Source organism: Lates calcarifer, linkage group LG11, assembly GCF_001640805.2.
Source record: "Lates calcarifer isolate ASB-BC8 linkage group LG11, TLL_Latcal_v3, whole genome shotgun sequence".
NCBI classification, from domain to species: domain Eukaryota; kingdom Metazoa; phylum Chordata; class Actinopteri; family Centropomidae; genus Lates; species Lates calcarifer.
This window is the reverse complement of record NC_066843.1, coordinates 10,635,116-10,657,244: the sequence shown is the minus strand read 5'-3', so window position 1 is coordinate 10,657,244 and position 22,129 is coordinate 10,635,116. Positions and strand designations below refer to the sequence as shown.

The window sequence follows — 22,129 nt, the reverse complement described above, 5'->3', positions numbered from 1 at the left end:
GTAAATACACTAAACACGCTATACTGACTCCTCAATTCTCACTTCAGCCCTACCTCTGTTGTTATGAATGAAGAAGTGGATGTCAGATAAAAAAAACAATAAAATCAATCAAGCCCCTGCTCTTCCTTTTATCTTTACTTTTATTCACTTTATCCCCTGGTCCCACTGGCTTGCAGAGCCGCTGTCTCTCTGATCCTTTCTCTCTTTCATGTTTTGCCTTTCTTTATCTGGCTCCCTCCTAAGGTAATAAGCCGGGTGTATGGCCCGGGAAGTGCACAGGAGAGGGACTTTCATGTCCCTTAGCCCTGGGATTAGGGTTAGCTGCTCGGGGGAAAGTAATAAAGCCCCCAGCACCTACCGTCTAGCTGCTGGTGGATCCTGGAATAAAGCCCAGCTCCTGCTCAGCTTGCAAGCCTGGAAAAGCTCACATTTCCTGTATACACCACCACCCTCACATCTAGCTTCTGTCCTGCCTCCTGTAGCAGCACCAACACATGTACTCCACTCTTTTAAGATCAAATAATCTATATATGTTTTGTATTTTTGCATATTATACAGTAAATTTAGGTAAAACTTACCACAAAGTCTGTTTCTATCCACATTTTTTTCTGGTGCAGTATGGTCCCTTTAACCTTTAGGTTTCTTCTCCTCATTCCTCTGCTTTTCTGTTCAGCTTCACATTGCTCATTTACTTAATTCTTACTTTCCATGATCTCAGTTTGTCTCCATTAGACTGTCTCAGTCTGTAGTGCTGCATGACACCTCATTCCATAAATAAATTTGTCCTTAAATACCATCCTCAAAATATAACACAAACAAATTATGGGACTCAACATCCAGTGAACAATTTCATAAGCAGAAATATATTTATTGTTGAAAACATAAATATATAAATTATGATTATTGCTGTATTTATCCAATGGAAGCCCAAAAGAAAAGTAGTAAAGGCTTAGTGATAGCATAATGGCATTTTCTGTAATCAAATAGCTCTAAGCGTGGTCCCTGGTTTACTGAGAACACTATCTTACATTGATGTGAATGTGAACAGTGATGAAACATCAGCCTTATAAATATAGCACCAGTCAACCAATGGAGTTAATTCACAGGTGGGCTGCGTGTGTGTTTAAGATCTGATGTTCGCAGCTCAGCAGTAGCTGATACAGCCATGTTTCAGTCAAACTTTTCTCTTTCAGCTTTCACTTGACTCACCTCGCAGTGACTCACTCTTTCGCCATTGACTGTTAAACGAAAAAAAAAAAATCCCAGTAAAACTTCCTCTTTTGAACACGGGGTGGAAGACCCGTGTTGTTTTTGCACCACGTTGGCTTGGTTACACATTCATCGCTGTTACAGGAACTGGTAAGGAAGTAATTGTTTATTCCATCGGGGGGCGTGGGTTTAGGCCAGCACTGTACTGTTTTCAGGCCACCTCAGAGCCCCTTCCACCCCCTACCCCAATCGTCATCTGTCCTGATGGTATGCGGCTGCATAAGGTGTGAGCCCCTTCAAAAGAAGCAATCAGAGATTTGTTCTCCTGTCAACAGAGGAGTAAAGACTGGCGAAAACAAGGAGCCCATTCATGCACTTGTCGATTTGCCTTGCTCGCTCATTCACTCCTTAAGGTGGACTTTGCTCTTTGCATGTTTGTTTGTGAAGCAGATTGGGCAGGCATCTTCCTTATCAACATTAGAGTGATATGGATGAAAAATAGCCTCATGTAGCAGACAGATCGTGTGTGGGAGCACACACACAGTCTATCCTACCTCGTACATGTACGCTAGAGTTGCTCTAACATTTTTGTGTGCTTATGTGATTGGCGTATATACACACTCTAATGTGCTATAAACGTGTTTTTGTGAAATGTCACTTGTTACATAAAGGATTCAGCAGTGCTTATGAATGCTGTAGAATAAGCTACAGTCCTGCCACTCACTATGAAGTTGCCACCGCAAGTCAATCTGTCCCACCTTTTCACAGCTCTGACGCACTGATGCACACACACTAACAAGCGCTGACAGCCTTTTTCCCCATCATCTGCTCCACTCCTCGGGCCACATTTTCCAATGGATTAAATACAGGCATTCAACCACAACAAAAGAATTAAACATAATTCCTGCTTGGATATAAGTAAGCATAATATATTTCATAACAAAAATAAAACATCTTCCTGTACTGACTCTCACATCTCCTCCTTGCAAACATATATCCAAACCATATACAAGACTTGACATCATTCGGATATACTGTAATATAATAAGAAACATGGATGACAAGAATAACGACGACTAAAAAAAAAAAAAAAAAAAAAAAAAAGACATTGAGATTGTGATACTGATGGTTGCAAAGAACCAGACCACACAGGACTCTTGCATGTCTCCAAAATCCTAAAAACATCTTTTCCGTTCTTTCTTTCTTTTGTACTGGAAGAGACAGAAAGCAAATGTCCACATGTATAAATAGTTTGTAAGAAGCGGTGCATCCTTTTTGGATTTAACTGTACATAGCAGGTGGGCAGAGTCACAGACCGCCAGGGGTCTCAGAGAGGATTTCCTCTTTTACTCAGAGCAAACATCCAAAAACTCAAACATTTGATGCTCCACAGTCTTTTTTCTTAAAAAAAACAAACAAAACACCTCCATAACGCCAACACTTTTCCAATGTTTTCCTATATCTCTCTTTCCTCTTCTTTTCCTGTGTATGCAAGAGTCATTTAAACAGGGCAGGGCACTTTTATGTTGCCCAGCTGGAGGTCATCCACTGCTGTTTTGGCGTCTGAGCGCCAGATTCCGGTGAAAGTTTGATCCAACTGTTTCATAGCCGTTTCTGTTGTGCGTCTTGTTCAAACAAAGTCTGTCAAAATGTTCAACACAAATCCCTTTCATCATCTCCCTTCGGCCTCTTTCTGCCCTGCCCATGCTCCACGGCATATCTCTCTTTTTTTCTTAATCAGCAGCAGGGTTCAGTTGTCTGGGTAGGTGGTGTACCTCAGAGGAAGTCATCATCGCTGGTTATTGTTTTTTGTTAAAAAAAAAAGCACCTTTGGCATCTTATTTATTTTTGCTGTCTATTTTTCAGTCGCTCATCTTTACAGAAATGTTTTTTTTTTCTTTAAACAAAGTTTGCACAGTGGTGGGGAAGAGGACAGAGCAGGTCTCCTGTTGGTGACATCCTCTACTTAGGTCCTTCCCACGCTGAAGTCCTTTGTTCTGATTGGTCTCACCTCACGTCCACTGTTGGAGAGAGAGCAAAAGCTTGGATTAGTGTCACAGTTTTACAAATACATTATAATGTATAAATTGAATTTTTGCATTTTGTGCCCAGTTGCATCAATTTGTTCATGCATTTCAAACAAGCTGACACAACACACACAAGATCTGAATCATGTCCCACCAGATTTCAAAGACAGTGACCTTTATGGTACACAATTAGCAAAAAAAAAAAAAAACCCTCTCTCTTTTAGTGACAGTCAGAGATAAGGTGAAGGAGAACAAAAACAAAAAAAGAGAGAGAAGAGTGGCTTTTAAGAGATACAGTGGGTGTTGTCTTACTGTATAACACAAGAAAATGGTGCACATAACCACACGCAATCACAACACAGTGACACAAAGCAAGATGTATGGCAGTGTGCATGCTCAGCAGGCCACAAAATCAACATGCAGCACTGGGGCACAGAGCATGGTACTCCTTAGCCCTCCCTCTTCTCACACTGATTGGCTGTGATGTGATTGGTGACGGTGATTGGTAGGCCCTCTTTTGCGCCCTGATTGGGCCAGTGCAGTGCCATAAGGTGAGAGGACGTCGCGGTGCTAAAGTCCTACCTGTTCCCTTCACAGCTCTCCAGTGGACTTTGGGTAATGAGTGCAACTTTATTATGTTGCCAATAAATCCTTGTTGGGCCTTAGCTTTTTAGGTTTCCTTTTTTTACCTTTAGCCCTACGGTGGCCTGAAAACACAAAGTCGGGTAGGGAGGATAGGAAGGAGGGTTAAAAGCAAGAAGCAGGGTTTATGACACAGAAAGCGGTACAACAGCCCTGGGACAGAAGCAGAGAGTGCAAAGATATGACACTATAAATACTTCAGATGCCTTATCAGCACACATCACGGAGCTTATCTGCTCACAGGGAAAGAAAGGCTTCAGATCAAGGCACTGGTGGATTTACCTGTTGTCATGCCAAGCAGCCTTTGGACACCCTCCCTTAACACACAGACTAGCATATACTTTCACACACACACCCAAACACACATATGTCCTAGTCTAACAAGGCACAAACACACAAGCTTTACAGTTTTGCAATAGTGGTCCAGCTCACAGGTGTGTCTGTCTGTTTGGAAGCAATAATAGAAAAAGGTCATCCAGTGCAAAGCCAAGGAGCCAGACAGAGAGAGAGAGACCATGACACAGACATGAGGAAGGCAGGAAAGCAAGACAATGCACAATGACACAGGGATGAGGGTGGGACTAAGCCATCAAACTCGACCTCAGAGTGATTTTTCTGCAAAAAGGCAATGCTGGCACAGTATTTGTGATCGTGTAACAATGATGTACACTAAATCTGAGGCGGTCACCGTTACCTGTTTCTGGTTCTGAGTGCTCCACCACATGATGTTGTGACGTGCACACACACTCCAGGTGGTCTTCTAACCGCACAAAGACCTCTTTCAGCTTGGGTCTCCTCCTCACGTACTCCACCTTGGCCACCTGATGAGAGGGAGAGAGAGAGAGAGAAAAGGTTAGCTACAGAGTCAGCTCCAGTGGCATCATTACTCTGTATGTCATCAATGAATGCACGCACTCTTTGCCTATCCGAGAGGCGTAGCACTGTGACTGATGACTCTTTCATAAACGATTCATAAAAAAGAGAAAAAAAAATGCCAGCCGTCGCTTTGCCTCGCTGTGTTTTAGGTGTGACGGCAGCATTCCTCTGAGGTTGATGCATTGGGTTCTGCTCGCTGTATGCTCTATGGGCTGTTGATCAGGTGTGTAAATACTGAATGGAGTGTATGACCCTGTCCAAGCAAACTCAAACAATGAGAGAAGAGAGATGGAGGGTAGGCGGGGGGGAGTGTATGCCCTAACGCCCAGGGAAGGTTTACTCTGGCGGGAGAAAAGAGGCTGGGAGATCCCCCCCACCCTGCTCCAGGCCTGGAGCATCCACATCCAGACAGACACACACCTAAACTCCCTCTCCTTGTCCTGACATGTAGGCTGGTTTTAAAACCACATTAATATTTCTCAGTGGGTTAGGAAAAGTGTTGCTTAATATGTGCATGCACAGAATGCAGTTTACATGGCCTAATCTAAGCAGCAGAGCCCCAGAAAGCAGCCCATCCAATCTAACAAACACATAAGCAACGCAGGAATTCCTATCCTTCAGTCCAGCTAACACCCTCTCAGTTTAACACAACAGGATTGACCTCCACTTCCCACCCAACAGCTAGCAATGAAAAAGACCAATCCTCTGAGGGTTATGAATAGGCTATGTTGATTAAAGCTTAGATGAAAGCTGAACGGAGAAGGTTGCGTGGAGGTTATGATGATCTTGTTGTGTAATTCAGGGGTGGTGGCCACATGCTTTTTCCTCTCTGATCTGAGTGCCAAGGGCAGGTAACCTCCCCATCCACCACTGAGGGCCCTGGGGGCCACATGGAAACGATATCCCCTATTTCAGCTATCTTCCTGGTCACTGCACAGGCAAGGATATTGGCTGACAATCTCCCAACGCTCTCTGGTGTTATGAACCGCACGGCTTTGCGGTCAGTGTGAGGCCTACACACGCACTGATGGAGTGCCCGAACTGATGAGAGGCTTTCTTTCTCTATCCTGTGATGGCACACCGCCAAGGCTGACTCTCAGTGCTGAATTAGTCAGGCGAACAAACGGACATAGCCTACCAGCATACCATAACGTAGCGAGGCACTCCTTTGCAACAGTTTCCTTCCAATGGAGAGAAGAAAAAAAAAAAAAGAGAGAAGAGAGGGAGTGAAAAGAGGGTAAGCAAGCAGAGGAGGTATGCAGTGAGCAAACAGAGGACAATGGTGTCTGGGTTAGTGGTGGTGTGTTTGCTGTTATCTGGCCCTGACAGAGAGAAAAAGTTGGGCCAAAGAGCCAGAGCAGGGAAGAACTGAGAGCAGGAAGGTGGACCATCACTCTCATTAAAGAACATGTGTGTGTGTACGTGCGTGTGTGTGTGCAAACGGGGGGGTATTTGAGGAGGGGGGAGGAGGGACTGGCCATGATCATGACTAGCATTAAATGACATTCATGTGTTACCTATTAACATTTAGTTTCTGGGTTACCCACCGGGGAAATTTATTACACTAACACTGAGAGGATAGATAGAGAAGTTATCAAAAGTTTATTGTTATCTAACAAAAAAAAGCGCAGACAGTATTACAGACTGACTTGAATTTCCCAGAAAACCGCTGCTAATATTTAATCAAATTATCTGACTGGAAAACAGGGTAGGGGGGAGAGAAAGAGAGACAACAGAGATGAAAGATGCGGCTGTCTCTGTGGATGGCTCTGCTGCCGTTGGTTACGGGAATCTTCGAGCTGAGGGGGGTGGGGGTTCAGAGGCAGCCAGAGGAGTCAGCCATGTCTGACACTTGCAACTGAGGCTGATCCTACAGACTCACACACACACACAAACCAAAACTCCTCTGACCAAACAAACAGCTATTGACAAGAGGTATAAAGCAATGGGCCCCCTTGATGAGAGGCCCAGCAGTAGGCTTGTCTCCTTGCCCCTCACACAGCAGGGCTAAAAACACTCCCTGCAGGAGTTGCGATGCACACAAAAGCACTCGCGCTTTCATATTTGTCTGTGAATGTGTATTACTGTGCTATATAACACTTCTCAGTCAGCCTCTGCTCGGCCCACTTTGTCAACACTCTCTCTTTCTGTCTTGTTTCCTGTTTCTTTTGTTATGGGAAAGTGTTGACGTTACAGGAATGGCGCTCTTCGCTCCTACAGTGTTTCTACTTTACATTTATTATTAATATATACTTTACATCCATATTAAATTTCCATTCCCTCCATTTTTAGCCACTTCTTCACTTCTGTAGAAAGCATGCCAGCTTCCTATCCAGAGTCAATGACTTCCCACATAAAACATACATCAGAAGAGACCCCCATGCTACGACGAGGGGCCCCACACTCTCTTTGTATAAATCAAACTGCTCTAAACTCCCTAGAAAGCCAGGGCCCTGAGAAAGAGTCCCCCTGAGCGATATCCAAGCCAGAGGGTTGGGGTGAGGCAGGGGGCTCTGGGAAGTGCACCCCCCCGGCTTGTCCTCAGTGTCTCCGCGGTCCTCTGTGTGAAGTCGATTGTCCCGTTTGGGTTAATTGGGAATTCCCTTTGCGCTGTGCACTGATGAGAGCATGATGGAGGGGAAAATTTTACTCCAGCCTTCCAAGGAAAACACAGCGGGGATGTGGATGTGCACCACGGGCCATCAAGAACTGGAACGGTGACAGAATCGAGCAAAAATAAATAAAAATGTATGTGTGGGTTTGGAGAATGGAGGGCGGGAGGTGGCGGCAATTCATCCATCAGGAGGGAAAATTAGGCAAAGGAGATGCTCAGAGCTTGTTACTTGGAAAAAATTAGCTCTTGTTGAGATGCTACAACTGTGATCAAGTGGAACAGAGGTGGGAAAAAGTTCTGTGGAGGACGACTGTAAGGAAGTTTTCTCTATCTTCATCTATCTTCTGAAATCAAAGAAAGAAAAAAACGACACCCAAAAGACACGCAGGATGATCTGCTGAGGACCCACAGAAGACGCAGACTGAGCATCAGACAAAGACAGAGCCTAGACAACCTGCTGCTGCCCTCTGCTTCAACCCTCCCACAACACACAGACACACACTCGGGACGATGTGTGTAAGGGGTTATCGCAGGCAGCGTGTGGAAAAGAGAGTAAGCGAGGAGAGCATTTGTCACATCGCTCACGGGATCGCACAGCCAAAAAGGCACTTCGTGGCACAGTACTCTCTCCCCATTTCACTCTCTCTCTCTCACAGACATTAATGTATCACCAGATGTGAATATCTGTCTGCCCCCGACCACATCGTGTGCTGCGCCTCCCTACCTCTCAGAGACAGACAGAAGTGTTATACAATATCAAATATCAAAGAATTCAAAGAAGTGCAATCTTTCCATTTATTTCTTCCAGTGTCTTCACAGGACAACAGGACTGCAGATGAGAAAGACATTTCTGTGCACTTAAAAGAGGGAAAAGTAAATAAGATTTTAATGAGAGAGGAAAAAAGACTGACAGTGGGGTAAAATTAGAGAGTGGGAGATGGCTCTGTTGCAGGAGAGAGAGGAGGGAGTGAACAACTATTTCACATAACAGACAATCAGACTCCAAGACTGGGTGGGGGGGTGGGGGGTGGACAGAGCAGAGAAAAGAGGTGGAAGAGGGAGGATGAAGTCAGCGGGGAAGAGCGAAAGGGAGGACAGGAGAGGAGGAGTGAAGGAAAATACAGAAATGAAGTAAAATATGATTAAAATACGGCTGCTACTCTTCCTGCTCAAGCTGATGCATTCCAGCTGGTGCAGCAGTAGCCAAACTCTCCGGCTTCTGGCTTGGTCGGGACGCTCCCATGGTCTCTGACCCGCTCTGCAAACCCCCGCCGTGCAACACCACACACACACATTTATACACATACACACACACACACATTCTCCCTCACCCTTCTTCATATAGTAGAAGAGCTGAGTGAATCAAAGGGAAAATAATTCACAGCTGCAAGGGACTTCAAACAAGGAGGCCCCTCATTCCCATCTGCCCCCACCCCTCACACCCCACCTTCACGTAATCCACAGGACCCCTCAGACGATCATAAATCATGCCCACTGTATCACCGTCGCACTGTCTTTTATTTATGAAACACCCCGTAAGTCAGGGTCCCACACAACCGCAGGAGTATAGCTACTGCTTCCCCCAACACCCAGCTCTGACCCACTGTCGCTGAGGTAACTGTCACTGTGTGTGTGTGTGTGTGTGTGTTTGCACGTAGGGGTCGGAGCCGGGGCCAGTGCAGGGAGATGTGTGGACCCCCACACTCAGCACTGCGGCTATATCCGCCTGGCCTGCTGTCAGCCTCCTGCTTTGATCCGACAGCCATCAACACTTCATTACTCTGCCGCCCGTCTTCCTCTCGCTGCCGCTTCACACAAATGGCCTTGTCCCCGCGCTGCGGTGGGGGAGTTTACGTATCATAGAGCGGAGCACACTCTGTCTCCCTCACACACAGACAGACTCACACACACACATTACACAAACCATCTCCTTCTTGGGTTTACACAGATGTGCACTGACAACCTTCTCCGACCCCTGCAAAACACTTAAGCTTCAAGGGCCATCAGAAGTTTCCAGCTACTAAACCAAACCAAATGAGAGAAACTGAGCTGTATTGTCGGCAAATTATGCCATGATGATTAGATTATGGCACCTCATGAGTTTAGTGACAGTTGTAGCAACCGCCTGAATAACATAATTATAGGATTTTAAATATAGTGTGAAAATTAGATTACAAAAATACCATTTACAGCAGAAAATACTGTAATTTAGCAATTTTTAATTTACTTTTTGGGACTCAAGGGTATGATTAGCAGCTCATTTATGCTTTCTCCCTATTTCCCCTTTCAGTTTCTATTATGCAAAGCACTCTGTGAACTGTCCTTGACATAAGAAGAGGACCTCATTTACTGAAAACTTTATATTCATGCAGCAGGAAAAACAAGATTACCTGGGTTGCCTTCCTTTTAGCTCAAACTGAATTGCAAGTATCAGGCGCACTGCAGTCGTTTCTGTATCTGCTAATATGTGAATGAGGAAGGGGGATATAATGAACTTACAGAGCAAATGTACTGCAGAAGCCTTAAGAGTTAATGAGTGAAAGGATGAGTGACAGCTCCATTCTTTGCCTGTGTCATGGCCTGTTTACTCAGCCCCATTGGAAGAACAAACAGAGAGTCATTTAGATTCACACACACAGACGCACATGCACATCGAGATCGCTATCAAATTCTCTCTCTCTATCCCGCACACACAAGTTCGTCTAGCGAGACTTAGAGCCAAAAGGGCTGAGAAAACTGGATGCAGCTGCGGCCGTCAGCAGACGGAGAGCAAGATATGCGGAAGAGGAGCTGAGGGAATACTGGAGAGATGATGAAGGGATGAAAGAGTGAGGACCAGAGGAGAGGAGTAGGAAGGACAAAGGGAGTGTTTGCCGCATCCCATCAAAATGCCAGTGATATACAATATTAACTCTGATATTTATTTTCATCACTTTCATTCCTGCCATATCTAGGACTGTAACAACACTAAGAACACTATGACACAATAACACTGACAAACAGGCTGAATGTTGTGCCAACCTTAAAGAAAAGGAGAAATAAGAAGAGGAAATGTGAAGGAATCACTTCACATGGAAAAGAAAGGGGGGAGCCAAGATGTTGAGATGGGGGGAGTGAATATGGTGTCAGTGAAAGTGCAAAAAGAGGTGGGGGTGAAGGAGGAGTCAAAGGAATGCTGGGATGATAGTCTGAATCCATGAAAACATTTGCTCATTAAGAATTCAGTTTGCTCCTCTCCTCTGTCTGTTTCCCAAACCTTTCCGTCTCTCTTTGTGTCCATCTCTGCCTCTCCCGGTTAATCTCTTTTATGAATATGGAGCCATCTCTAAATGGCTGGAAAGACGCATATCCTTACACTGTTCTCATTTACTGTGTCCTCTCCAAGCCGAGGCACGCAGACAACACAAGAGCAACTGTTTAATGCCGCCTGCTTGCGCACAAATTAAGTTTCGGCGATGCTTCAAAGTGCAAAAGAAGCTTGAGAAAAATGCAAAAGCTTGAGATGAGGGGAAAAGAAGAGCAGGAAAAAGAAAGAGAGCTGCTTCTCCTCGCTCGGTCCTATTTAAAGTTTACCTTTCTTTATTACCCTGCCACTGAACAGGACAGGCTTGTACAGTACAGGGTCTGCACAGACCCTTTCTTCTCTTTTTTTTTGGGGGGTGGGGGCATGAAAAAGGAAACTGGGAGAGAAAGAGAAGAGAATAAATAAATGAAGGTGCATTTGGACAAATGCATAGTGGCATGAGATGGAAAGAAACACAGCAAATGTGTTCTTTTCCCATCCTTGGCCAGCAGAAGGAAAACAAGTCAGGCCCAGGGTAGACAGGCAACATTTTTAGCTTTCTAATAAACGGAGGGAGAAGTACAAACTGAACCCCTATTCAGACTAACTGCTGAGAGGAGAGACAGAAAAAAAAATCTTGGCACGAGACAATGTTTCTCACACACAATGTGGTGAATGTCTCCTGACCGGAGCAAGCCCTGACAGATGACCTTTCTAGAGGCTACCACTCCCCCTTTGCCCCGCGGCTCGAACCTCATGGAAAAAACAGCCCCTCGCAGAAACCCTGCCCACCGTGCCTGACGGTCCCTCTCCTCGGTCTGTGCGCTCATTTTGTCCTCGGTGTCATGAGGGGGACACGGACGGAGTCGCATGGATTGCGGCATTCCAGAGATAGCTGAATCGAGCCTCAGAGAGTCTCGCCCGCCATCGTCAGTGTTTCTCCATCCGTCCCGGTGACTGTGATCACGGACAGAGCTCCCATTGAGGATGACAGACACCGTCTGTCTGGCGGATGGAGAGACAGACGAGCTCGCCTGCGGACTGACAGACACACAGGGTTGTGCTGTATATCAGAGCTTGACTTCCTTACCGCACTATGAGTCAGCATTTCTGACCACAAACCCTGTGCCCTGGATGCGGTGCCCTGTGCCCCACAATGACCGTCTTGTCAGTGCAGTCTTACTGTCTCTGCTCGAGGAGGTCAGGCAGAATGTCCTCCTATCCACGCTGAAATCTCCCTGACCTGTGCCAGTGTGCCAAGGGGAAAGAGGCAGCAGCAGGCGGGGTTGGTATTTGTTTTATTACTCTGCTGGTCTATCGAGACGGCATCTTTAAAGCCCCTGCATGAGGAGCAGGAGAGAAAGCAATGTCCCGGTGCCCATGGCCAAGCAAGATCACAATGATTAAAGAGCAGAGACAATAGAGTGCAGAGATAGACTCAAAGAGAAACACAAACACAGTCGGAGTGTTCCAGGCCATCCTGTTTATCCCCTGCTTGTCTCTTACTCTTGCAGACCAGAGCACATAACTCCCATACCTCCAAACAGAGCTGTGCACCGGCTAACAGGCTGTAGTGTAAATACAGCAGAAATACGACTCAGCTCCAGCCACGGTGTCTCCTCTGATCCTGAACAGAAGGACATGTTTTCAAGCTGCCAATGCCAAAGAGATTCTGAGAACTATGCAACCCCCCCTTCAATCCCTGTCTATTTTTCTCCGTCACCTCTCCTCTTCCGGGCTCCCTGCTTCCAGAGAAGACAAATGGCCAAACAAACAGAGAGCGGAGGAATGGCTATGCAGTAACCAGTGACACTCAGACATTCTCAAGATACAGGAGATCGTTTCTCCCTCTCTCTTTCTCTCTCTTTGACTTATATCTGGCAGGAGCATCCCTCTCTGGTTGAGCCTTCAACAGATGTCCTGGCTGAAGGTGCCAACAACCCTCTCTCCCCTGTCCTCTCTCCCCTTCTCTTCCTCCCCTCCCGCTGCCCTGGCACAGCCGCCCTGGCCTCTGGCCAAACATGGGATAGAGTGATGAGGAGAGAGGGTGGTGATCGGCTGAAATGGAAGGAGAGAGGGGAGGGGGCAGTGGAGGTTAGGTGGCCACTATTTGGGCACTTGCCAAGAAGGCTAAGGAGAGGAGAGGGGTAGATGAAATGAGCTTGTAAAGGAAGGAGAGAGTAAGAGTAGGAAAGAAGTGTGAAGGATGTAAGGTTAACCCTACCTCGACTCCCATGTGATTTACTTACCTGGTGAGAGGGAATGTGGTGATTTGTGTGTGGAATTGGGTTTGTGGAATAAATAGGGTGACCGTGATATAGTGTGTGTTGCAGTAATGATTTCTAGTGACTGTGTGTGGATATAAACATGCTTTTTAGCAAGTCAACTACAGACAGTCTTTACTGTAGGTGTATGTGCCTTACCTTAACGGTGCGGTGGTGCTTGCGGGAAGGGTGACAGCGCATGTTGCTGGTGTTGCAGCAGCCCGTGCAGCGCTTCACCTCCACACAGGGTGGCCATATCAGGAAGTTGGCAGACGTGGGATCCACCTTGGCTCCTGGGGATCTCGTAGATCACCGTCCGCGTCTTACACACCGCCGGGACCGCCTCCTCTACTGAAAGAGAGACAGAGGGAGAGGGAGTGGAGTTAATGCATTTTGGTCTGCATGAGCGTTCAGTGACACATTTTCCAAGCGCGTGCTGATGTATTGTTGTAATCCGTCCTTTTTGCTCCCAGCTGCTTCTTGCATTCCTTCACTGCTCATTATTTGATGACTCACTTGATGTGGGAGCTGTTCATCTTACCTCAGATCGCACCCAACCTGCTTTAAGGCTGTTAAGAAGACATGCTATCCAAAAAGCTGATCTCATATCAGCTAAGGAGCTTTGGGATCAAGTCGGTGAGACAGAAAGAGACTGCTCCTTTGTTCAGAGCTCTCACTGGGGTTAATGCAGCGTGACTAGGCCAGAAAACCTTTATGTCCGCCGGTGGGAAATCTAATAATGGCCTTTGACCCTGTTGGCCATAGTGAAAAGAGGAAGGCAGTAAGCATTCATTTCAGATTTAATGCTCCGACAGGCACTCAAACCTAAAGATGTGACAGGGAGTGTACAGTAAGATACCATTATGTCGTAAAGATGATATGTGCATCATGTACAGAACGTGAGGGTTTTTGTGGACGGCTGCCAAAATAGTATACAGTATCATTCACTTATGATACGGCGCACATACATGAAATGCAACCAGCCACTTTATGCTGCGTTGCTTTAAATGCCACGCTCCTGGGAGAGATGTGGAAACACGCAGCCGGCCTTAACACAGCGATCGCACACTTCATGGTATTCTCCACGCCTCGATCAGATATCGTACCGCGTGGCGTTTTATGAAGAAATCTGACTGAGAGCCCAGGCGAGCTGCAACTTGAACCCTGAATGCCTGGAATTTCCACGCTCAAGGATATATTTCTCTCCTGACGTGTGTGCCTTAGATCTCCAAGCCTCTGGCCAATTAAAAGGCTTCATGTCAGACGTCCTCTCCAACCTCACACACCAGACTTGTTTCTCATGATTCCTTGATTGCCATAAATACTAGGTAGATGTCTTCATTAGGGTTCCTTTTATCCACAAAAAAGGCCATATAAAAGCCACTAACTATTAGCTTTGTTTGAAATTAGTGTAAAGTGATCGGTTTCATCTCCTGGGAACTCATGTCAGGGGTGATATTTAAGATAGAGGTTATTCTTAGGGCATTATGACATTGTAGTACATTGTGCCAAGGTGTGATGTATATAGTACCAAATGTAATCATGATGCAACTCCAGAGCTGCACAGTGAAGCGTACAGTATAGTGGTCATTCAGTCTTACCAATACTCCTCTTGCGTCGGCTGTGGAGCTGGGAGCTCTTCAGGTCATTGTAGTGACCATGATGACGGGAGTAGTTCTTATGGAGGTTGTGGTGTTTGTGGTGCTTGGGCTCTTCGATAACATCGTTTCCCGTACCTCGTCAAAACAGAAGGCAGCCATATTAATGATGTCACACAGAGACGAAGCAAACACAAAACACAAAAAGCTTATTCAACCAATAAACCAGCTATGAGTCTTTAACCGCTGCTGCAAACTTTCACAGTGACTGTGGTGGGCGGTCGGCTGGCTTCCCCAGAAAGCTGCATGTGATCCGCTATTGATGTTTTATATACTCCTTCCACAACAAACAATGAGCTGGTTAGTCACACAACCATAATGAGATGGTAACTTCCTACTTGCTTCTTGTGCTGTATGTAACACATGCTTTGATTCCCTGAAGGGCTTGGGGTTCCCCTCAATGTTCTGACTGGCAGGCGGGAAGGCAGGCGACTGCTGATGATGTCACAAATTGAGGTAAAAAGTCCAAATCCATACACCAGGTACAGGCGGGAGGTACAAGTTTTACACAGACCTCTGTTTAATTGCAAGCTTTGTGTGTCAGCCTTACTCAGTCATTTGGCTGAGCTTTCCCAGCAGGAATAGAGTATCTAGACGCAGGTGAGTCAGCATGCGCCTTCAAAAACAACCAGCTTTCACAGACACACAGAGGACTAAAGTGGTCATTTGACAGGTGGTACTCAGCCTGCCATTATCCCTGCGCCTAATTAGTGGTTTCGTGTCTCTCATTTACCTGAAAATGTTTGCTTTTTCAATCATTCAGTGGCTTGGAAAAGTACATGTTTTGCTATGCTGCAATGCTAGCTCCTTAAAGCTCTCTAACTCTGGTCTAATATAGCCAGCTCAGCTTGTTCACCGTCATGGTCATCTGATAAAGCTTGCTTGTTTTGGTCCCCACCCAGAATATGAGGAGGATTACAGAAGAGTGCCAGAATCGCAATAAAACGATAAAGCTTGTTCGCAGGATACTGCCCTTTTTCAAAGAACAGAGTCTGAGAATGTTTGCTAAGTGGGTGGGACTACCTGTCTGTAGGTACAGCATACCCACCCAGCTGGAGAACACAATCTTACACCTGTACAATTAACATAAACACACGCTCACCACTACACAAACTCCTCTCATTATCCCCCTTAACATGCTAAAACCCAATGTACACCAGTACGACAAAGCTTAGCCATAGGCAAACACATTCCACTCATCCAGCTACTTTGTGTTCTGACCAGAGTCATCTGAAGGGATTTTCTCTACCTATACACGTTCCACCTCCGGGAATGGTTGTTTATTTGCTTTCGGATGCCTTCTTTTTCCCGGTCTGTCAGGTTTCAATCCCAATGCTGTCCCTTCAGCGAGAGTTAAAGGAATTCCCCTCTAGCCTTTCGTGCAGTCAGTCAGACAGCCAGTGATCCAGAACCAAAGGGTCCATGGAAAGGAAGTGTTGACTACAGCTGAGGTCTGGAGTTTAGCAAAGGGCTGAGCTATAGGTCTGAGAGGACAGTACACCCACACACAGGGACACACTTGAACATACTGTACATATGTCACCCAAACCCTCCAGCACATGACATATATGTGTGGACACACACCTACACTGTCTGCGCTGTCGGATGGACGCATTGTGACAGCTGCTAGATTTTCCTACAACCTTTTAACACTGCAGGTCACTGACAGAACACCCACTGTGCTTTCTCAAACTCCACCACACCTATCCCACTCTTCACCTCCCCCCCAACAGAACAGGGAGGACAGGAGCGAGGGAGGGCGTCACACCGCTGCCCACCCGGAGACAGTTTGTGTCAGAGTTGACAGGAGAAAGGGAGGGAGGACATAAAGAAGTCCTTTATAGACTGCAGAGTCTTTTCTTCAGCACAATAAAAGGACCTTTCTGTTGGTTTTTTCTTTACACTAAAAGGAGGAACAAGGAAAATAGAGAAGGAAGGCGATCAGAGTGATTGGGCGAGAGGATGCAGGGGGAAAAAATGAAGTGAAATAAAGGCAGACGGAATAAGAGACAGTGTTAAAGAGAAAGGTGGAGACAGGAAAAGTGGAGTGAGGGGTTTGCTCCCAGTTGGTTCCAGGTGACTAAGAAGTAAAAACACGCCCGGAGCATCGTCAAACTGAGACAAGAGAAAAGAGGACAGGAGACAGTCTCTGGCCATGAATCAGGCTTTCATGACTCGCAAATTACTCCCTCCATTAACCGAGGGACTCGACCCCCCTCCTTTCACGCCCCCTCCACTCTTTCTTTCTCCCTCCACTTGTGCAAATAGCTAACATGTTACTGACTTCTTGTAGTAAGTGCCACCCTAATTTTCTCTATCTGTCTCTCCTTGTTTCTTTATTACCAACAGTTGTACAGCTCAGTTGACAAAGTGTTAGTTTAGGTCATACGGTCCTCCCTGTGTGTGTGAAGGCAGGTAGGCTAATATTGTTGTTTTTAAGACACTGTAGGTTCATAGAAAGTCTTGCCAGCTGTACAGGAGGCAAACACTCTGCCAGCTTGTCAGAAAACGAAGCAGATTGTGCAACAGCTTGCAGTTTTTCTGAGTGAAGCGTAGCGGGAATACAACCTCCCGAATCCTCCCGCTCCCTCCCTCCACCTCTTGCTCCATGCCAAGAGTCAGGTTCCCTTTTCTGTCAAAGTCCTTCACTGGGAGAGATAAGAACAGGCAGGCCGGGGGGCTGCCTAAGGAGGGAGACGGGGATAGAGAGGAGAGGAAAAGCGAAGGGAGAGAGGAGCACCTTGGGGGCCAGACAACTATCTGCAGACTTCGGCAGGGTCATCTCGTCTGTCAGTCAAGAGCTGAAGACGCTGTCCTCGCAAAGATGTGTGCACACAGACAGAAAAAAAAAATGAAAGCCTGCAATGAGCAAAGGTGCACTAAATGAAAGACACAGCCACTAGATAAGCGCTGCAGGCCTTCCCGGTGTCCTGACTTATCCGTCCTTGCAGGCTGAATTATAAAGCCATTGTTCCAGTGACGGAGATAATAACAACCAAGTGATATACAGGGGAAAAAAACAAACATAAATAATCTCTGTCTAGATCAATAAGATACTAAAACAAAATACTTGCCAACATCAGTCCTTTTTAGATGTTCCAGGTGCCAATGTGTTGCATAACCCTACACATATAAACAAATATATCTTAGCCTTTCCTTTCTCCTCCCCTGGTTGACATGCAAAGCCATGTACAGTTCAGCCTATACTGGTAGCTTTACTGTCCTGGCCATCCGCAACAAAAGCTCTGAAAATACCCCTCTGGCTGGCGTCAAAGGTCTTTTAATGGGCTGGCCAGGGCTGCCAAGCTGGCCCTCAGACAGATTTATGTCCTCGTAATAATAATCAGCCTACTACTGTTACCCTGCAAAACATTCCTCTGTTTGAAGAAAGACATGTTAATTCGATTATAAACACCTCTTCTCATGCTAGAGGCACTCCTGGGATCTATTCTGGGCTCAGCATAAAGCGGGGTGATCACTGATGTGGAGTGCAGGTTGGTTTGATTGTGAATTAATAAATTAAACACGCTAATGATGTGGGGCTATTAGTCCTAATTGATACGTCCATCAGAAAAGCAATCATGTGGTTATACAGCAGTCTTAATGTTGCTTTGCTGAATATAAGTTTTGAGGTTACTAATGAGCTATGACCGGTGAGGGAGCCTAAATCATCTAGGACAGTTAAAGCAAATTTAGTAATTACCTATTTCCATTGACTAATCTGTAGGAGAGAGCTCTGAATTTGATATATGGCCAGAGCCTGTGTAAATAGAGGCTCATGTGAAGGCAAACAGCTTCTTCCAGTGCACCCCTGTAACTTAATCTACGGCAGTCTGAGACAGGCCGGTCACCCACCACATAAGACGCAGCACCTCCAGAAGAAACCCACCTGACCTCTATCTGTTTACAGGGCAACATATGTGGCAGTCTGGTTGCTGTAAAGCCATCTTATTGCAGCTTAACCACAGCTGAACGATTATGCTCAAATAAATGCCTGCCAGTGAAAGTCCACCTTTGTCACATGCGTACAGTAAACAGCACCTATCGCGGTTACTGCTTTATCATGCACGCCCAGGCTGCACTTGGCAGCTCCCCTGGGTGCACAGATGATCCCTTCAGCAATTTCCTGTGTAGGACTGTAGTCACTGCGCATGTCTGTTGAGCTTGGTTTCAGGAGCCATAAATTCACTGATTCCCTGCTGAACATGATTAGCAGAATGTGCCAGAACAACAGGTATTCCTCTGTTTGTTCACTAAATCCACTAAACCTGCAGGAATGCCAACGCCTCCACATATTGTTTAATCAAATATCACTCAGCCTCACAAGGGGATCCATGAACAATGACAACATATCAGTGGTTTCTGTGATTAATTATTACACTAAATTAACCTGTTCATCCACAAAGAATAGAGTGAATAATATACAGTTTTAAATAACCACAAAGGTATACCGTAAAGGTTTCTCACTAATGATTATTTTAGATATGACCTTTGAATGCATTTATGTAATAGTTATTTGCAGCTGTTTTCAGTCCCACCCTTTACTACGTGTTGTTACATCAACAATAGCAATCTCACATGTCCACATAATCCAGGGCTTCAGGATTTAAAAAAAAACATAATTCTGGTCTGTCGATAAAAGTATCAAGAGGCAGAATTTACCTACGGAGTCAATCTCCAGTAGCCGCTGGAGGTCGCTGATGCTGTGGATTTCACTGTGGGACAGTCTGTCTATCAGCTCCTGGGGAAACTCCACTTCCTTCAGGGGGTGGGTGGGGGGCAAAGAAATCAAACAAGAGAGGAAAGTTACAGACGTGTCGGGTCAATGGCAAAACGCTTGTGTAATTGTTTGTCTGTTTACATAAACGTGCTGAGTTTAAACAAGCGCCAGGAAGATCAGTGCTAAAACAGTTTGGCAACTATGTGCCAACTACAGCGAGCAGGTCTGTGCCCCTCTGCCAGAGATTCCCCTCGTACGAAAAAAGCTAGCGCCGAACCCCCTTGAGAAATTATGCAATTTAAGTAGGCTGTGTAAAGGAGCAATTGCATGCCTATAAAACAGTAACATTTGTAAATTAGGAGTAATTCGGCACAAATAGCACATTAAAATAATTTCTATTTCATGTACCTGGCACACAGGACAATAATTGTGGGAAACCTATCATAAAAATTTAAATTGTGGCAATATAAATACTGCTGTTTGTATTAATTGGATGCCGAATTGAAGAATAGATCCCATTCAGCCCCAAAACCCATTGAATTACTGTTTAACTAATTGTGTTCCTCTGCGCATATGTGAACCAACATCAAACGGTATCTTTTCCAGTGGAATTTGGAACTCTGCTGCGAATCGGGACGACCTGTGCCCGTGTGAACCTCGGCTCACCACTCTTTGCACTTGTTGCGGCGCTGCGAGCACGTCGAAGTTGAGCAAATCGTGCAACGTTACGGGAACGGTGGCTATTTATATCGCCCGGAGCGGTTCCCATGAACGCGCTTACCCCAACCAAAACGTTTGCCCAGTTGGCTCAGGCTACAAACAGATTTGACACAAAAGCCAAAAATAACTGCGATATGCGTCCAAGTGCAGACGCGATATTGGTTCCCTAAAAGCGTGCAGTCACTACCTCTCGTGGTAACTGGAGCTGATGTGTTGTTTGCTCATTCTCGAAAAATGAATTCATATACTCACACTGTTCTTAAAATAGCCTCTTAGTCTGCATTGCCCTGTTTATTTTCTCAGAAAAAAGCAGTTTGGATAGGTTATGGGTTGATTAAAATGAAAAATTGCTTTAATTATGGAGGCTACGTGCTCATAATCTTATCTTCTGGCCTAATTACAGGCTTTAAATCAAAACTTAGAGCTGTTGCTCTTTAGTTTCCCTGCATGAAGTTGTGGTGGAGTGTGTAGCTGTTGGAGAAATGCGCGCTCTGTGGGACCTTTGCACCCTCACAGGAATAAAAAACCCCGCATCACTGTCTATATGACACGGGGCCTGGAGGGGTGGGGTGGGGGACACAGTCTGCCCGGCCCCCGCACCTCCCTGACTGTGTGGAGTCCTGTTAACTTTACCTCAGCGGTGACCAGCAGCAGGTACGCCGTCCACAGCAGGAAGTAACAAAGTGTGGCTCTCATCTCCCTTTAATTTAGAATGAACCCCCAACAAGAAAAACGTGCTATTCTGTAGGAGCCGCAGAGTCGCTCCTGGCCCCAGAGGATCCACAACCATCCCCTCTCCAGGGAGGGAGAAACCGAGGTGTCAGAGCTGCTCAGCGGGGCTCAGTCAAGACGTCCGTGCTGCACTTGCTTGTGAGTGTGAAAAGCTGAGGAGGCTGGAAGTTGACTCTTGTTATTCACATTGGACTGCGTCCTCTTGAACAAGCTCTGTGCGGCAGCTCGACATAGCTCCTCAGGCGCAAGTGGGACAATCCCAAGAGACAAGTCTGACACGCATTGCACTTGTCCTTCACCCTCTGGCAAACAGGCTTCAAACTTCAGCCCAGTTTATTTAAATATCAAACAAGAAACGCAGCTTCCCTTCTTTAGGACAATGTCAGAATTAGACAGTATTAAGACGCACGATTATGTTTTTATAATGGTTATTAATAGTCCTGAAAGAATATATAATCCAAACGAACAGATCCTCTCAGAAAATCACAAGGGAGAAAGTTGTCCGTGTTGTGCTATCCAGAGCCTGTCTTGCAGCAGTCTGCACAGCTCCTTGACTGTGTAGGACTCTGAAGTGACTGGAGTCAGAGCGCTTCTGAGCCGCTGGATATAGAGAGCCAGCAGCTCCTGGCCCGTTGCGCCTCCCCTCGCGTTTCTGTGATCTTGCATCTATTCAGCTGAGGGGAGCTGGTTGGTTGGTTGGATGACTTAAGACTCAAGAGCATGTCCCTACCCCCCCTCCCCCCTCAGCCAGTGTGTGTGTGTGTGTGTGTGTGTGTGTGTGTGTGTGTGTGCCCTTCAGCAGAAAGCCCACTCAAAGATTCTGGCAGTATTGATTATCAGTGATTGGAAAGGATGTAAAACTGACTGATGACTTTGGACAAAGTGAGACAAAAGGGATGAGGATGCTGATGAAAATGGTAATGATGAAACTCTGTTCTCATTTCCTCCTTGTTAACAATTAAGGCACTAACTGAATAAAGTATTAGGAGAAGAAGAAGAAGGCAATAATGAAATTTATATGAAATTACTCAGGGTGTATTATGATCTTCAGGATGTAACTAAATTTGGACAAACTAGACGAAAATATGTACAACGATGATGATGATAATTATCATGGTAACGATGATGGTGGTGACTCATGATGTCTCATGATGATGAGACAGTAACACAAGCTCCCTTTGTGCTTTTAAGTTTAAGAAGAAGCCATTTTTGAATGGTGTCTGGACATCTGGTAGGAGCACAGAGAAATCTGAATTTAACTTTTTTAAAAACTGGTGATATATGATGAAAATGACCCAGTATTGTCTCGATTATTTTAACACCCATATGTGTGTGCATGACTTTGGGACACAGGAAGCAACTAGTTAACGGCAGGTTAACAATA

General features: G+C 45.8%; 1 protein-coding gene across 1 annotated transcript; it reads right to left on the bottom strand.

Annotated features, from left to right (window-relative positions):
* Positions 1 to 840: 840 nt before the first annotated feature.
* pdgfab (platelet-derived growth factor alpha polypeptide b) lies at positions 841 to 21,340 on the bottom strand. The gene is given in 7 exon segments (XM_018680857.2): positions 841 to 3,230; positions 4,573 to 4,699; positions 13,075 to 13,200; positions 13,202 to 13,266; positions 14,517 to 14,651; positions 19,236 to 19,332; positions 20,647 to 21,340. Coding segments are annotated over 7 exon segments (627 nt in total). The 5' UTR covers positions 20,710 to 21,340; the 3' UTR covers positions 841 to 3,216.
* Positions 21,341 to 22,129: the final 789 nt, after the last annotated feature.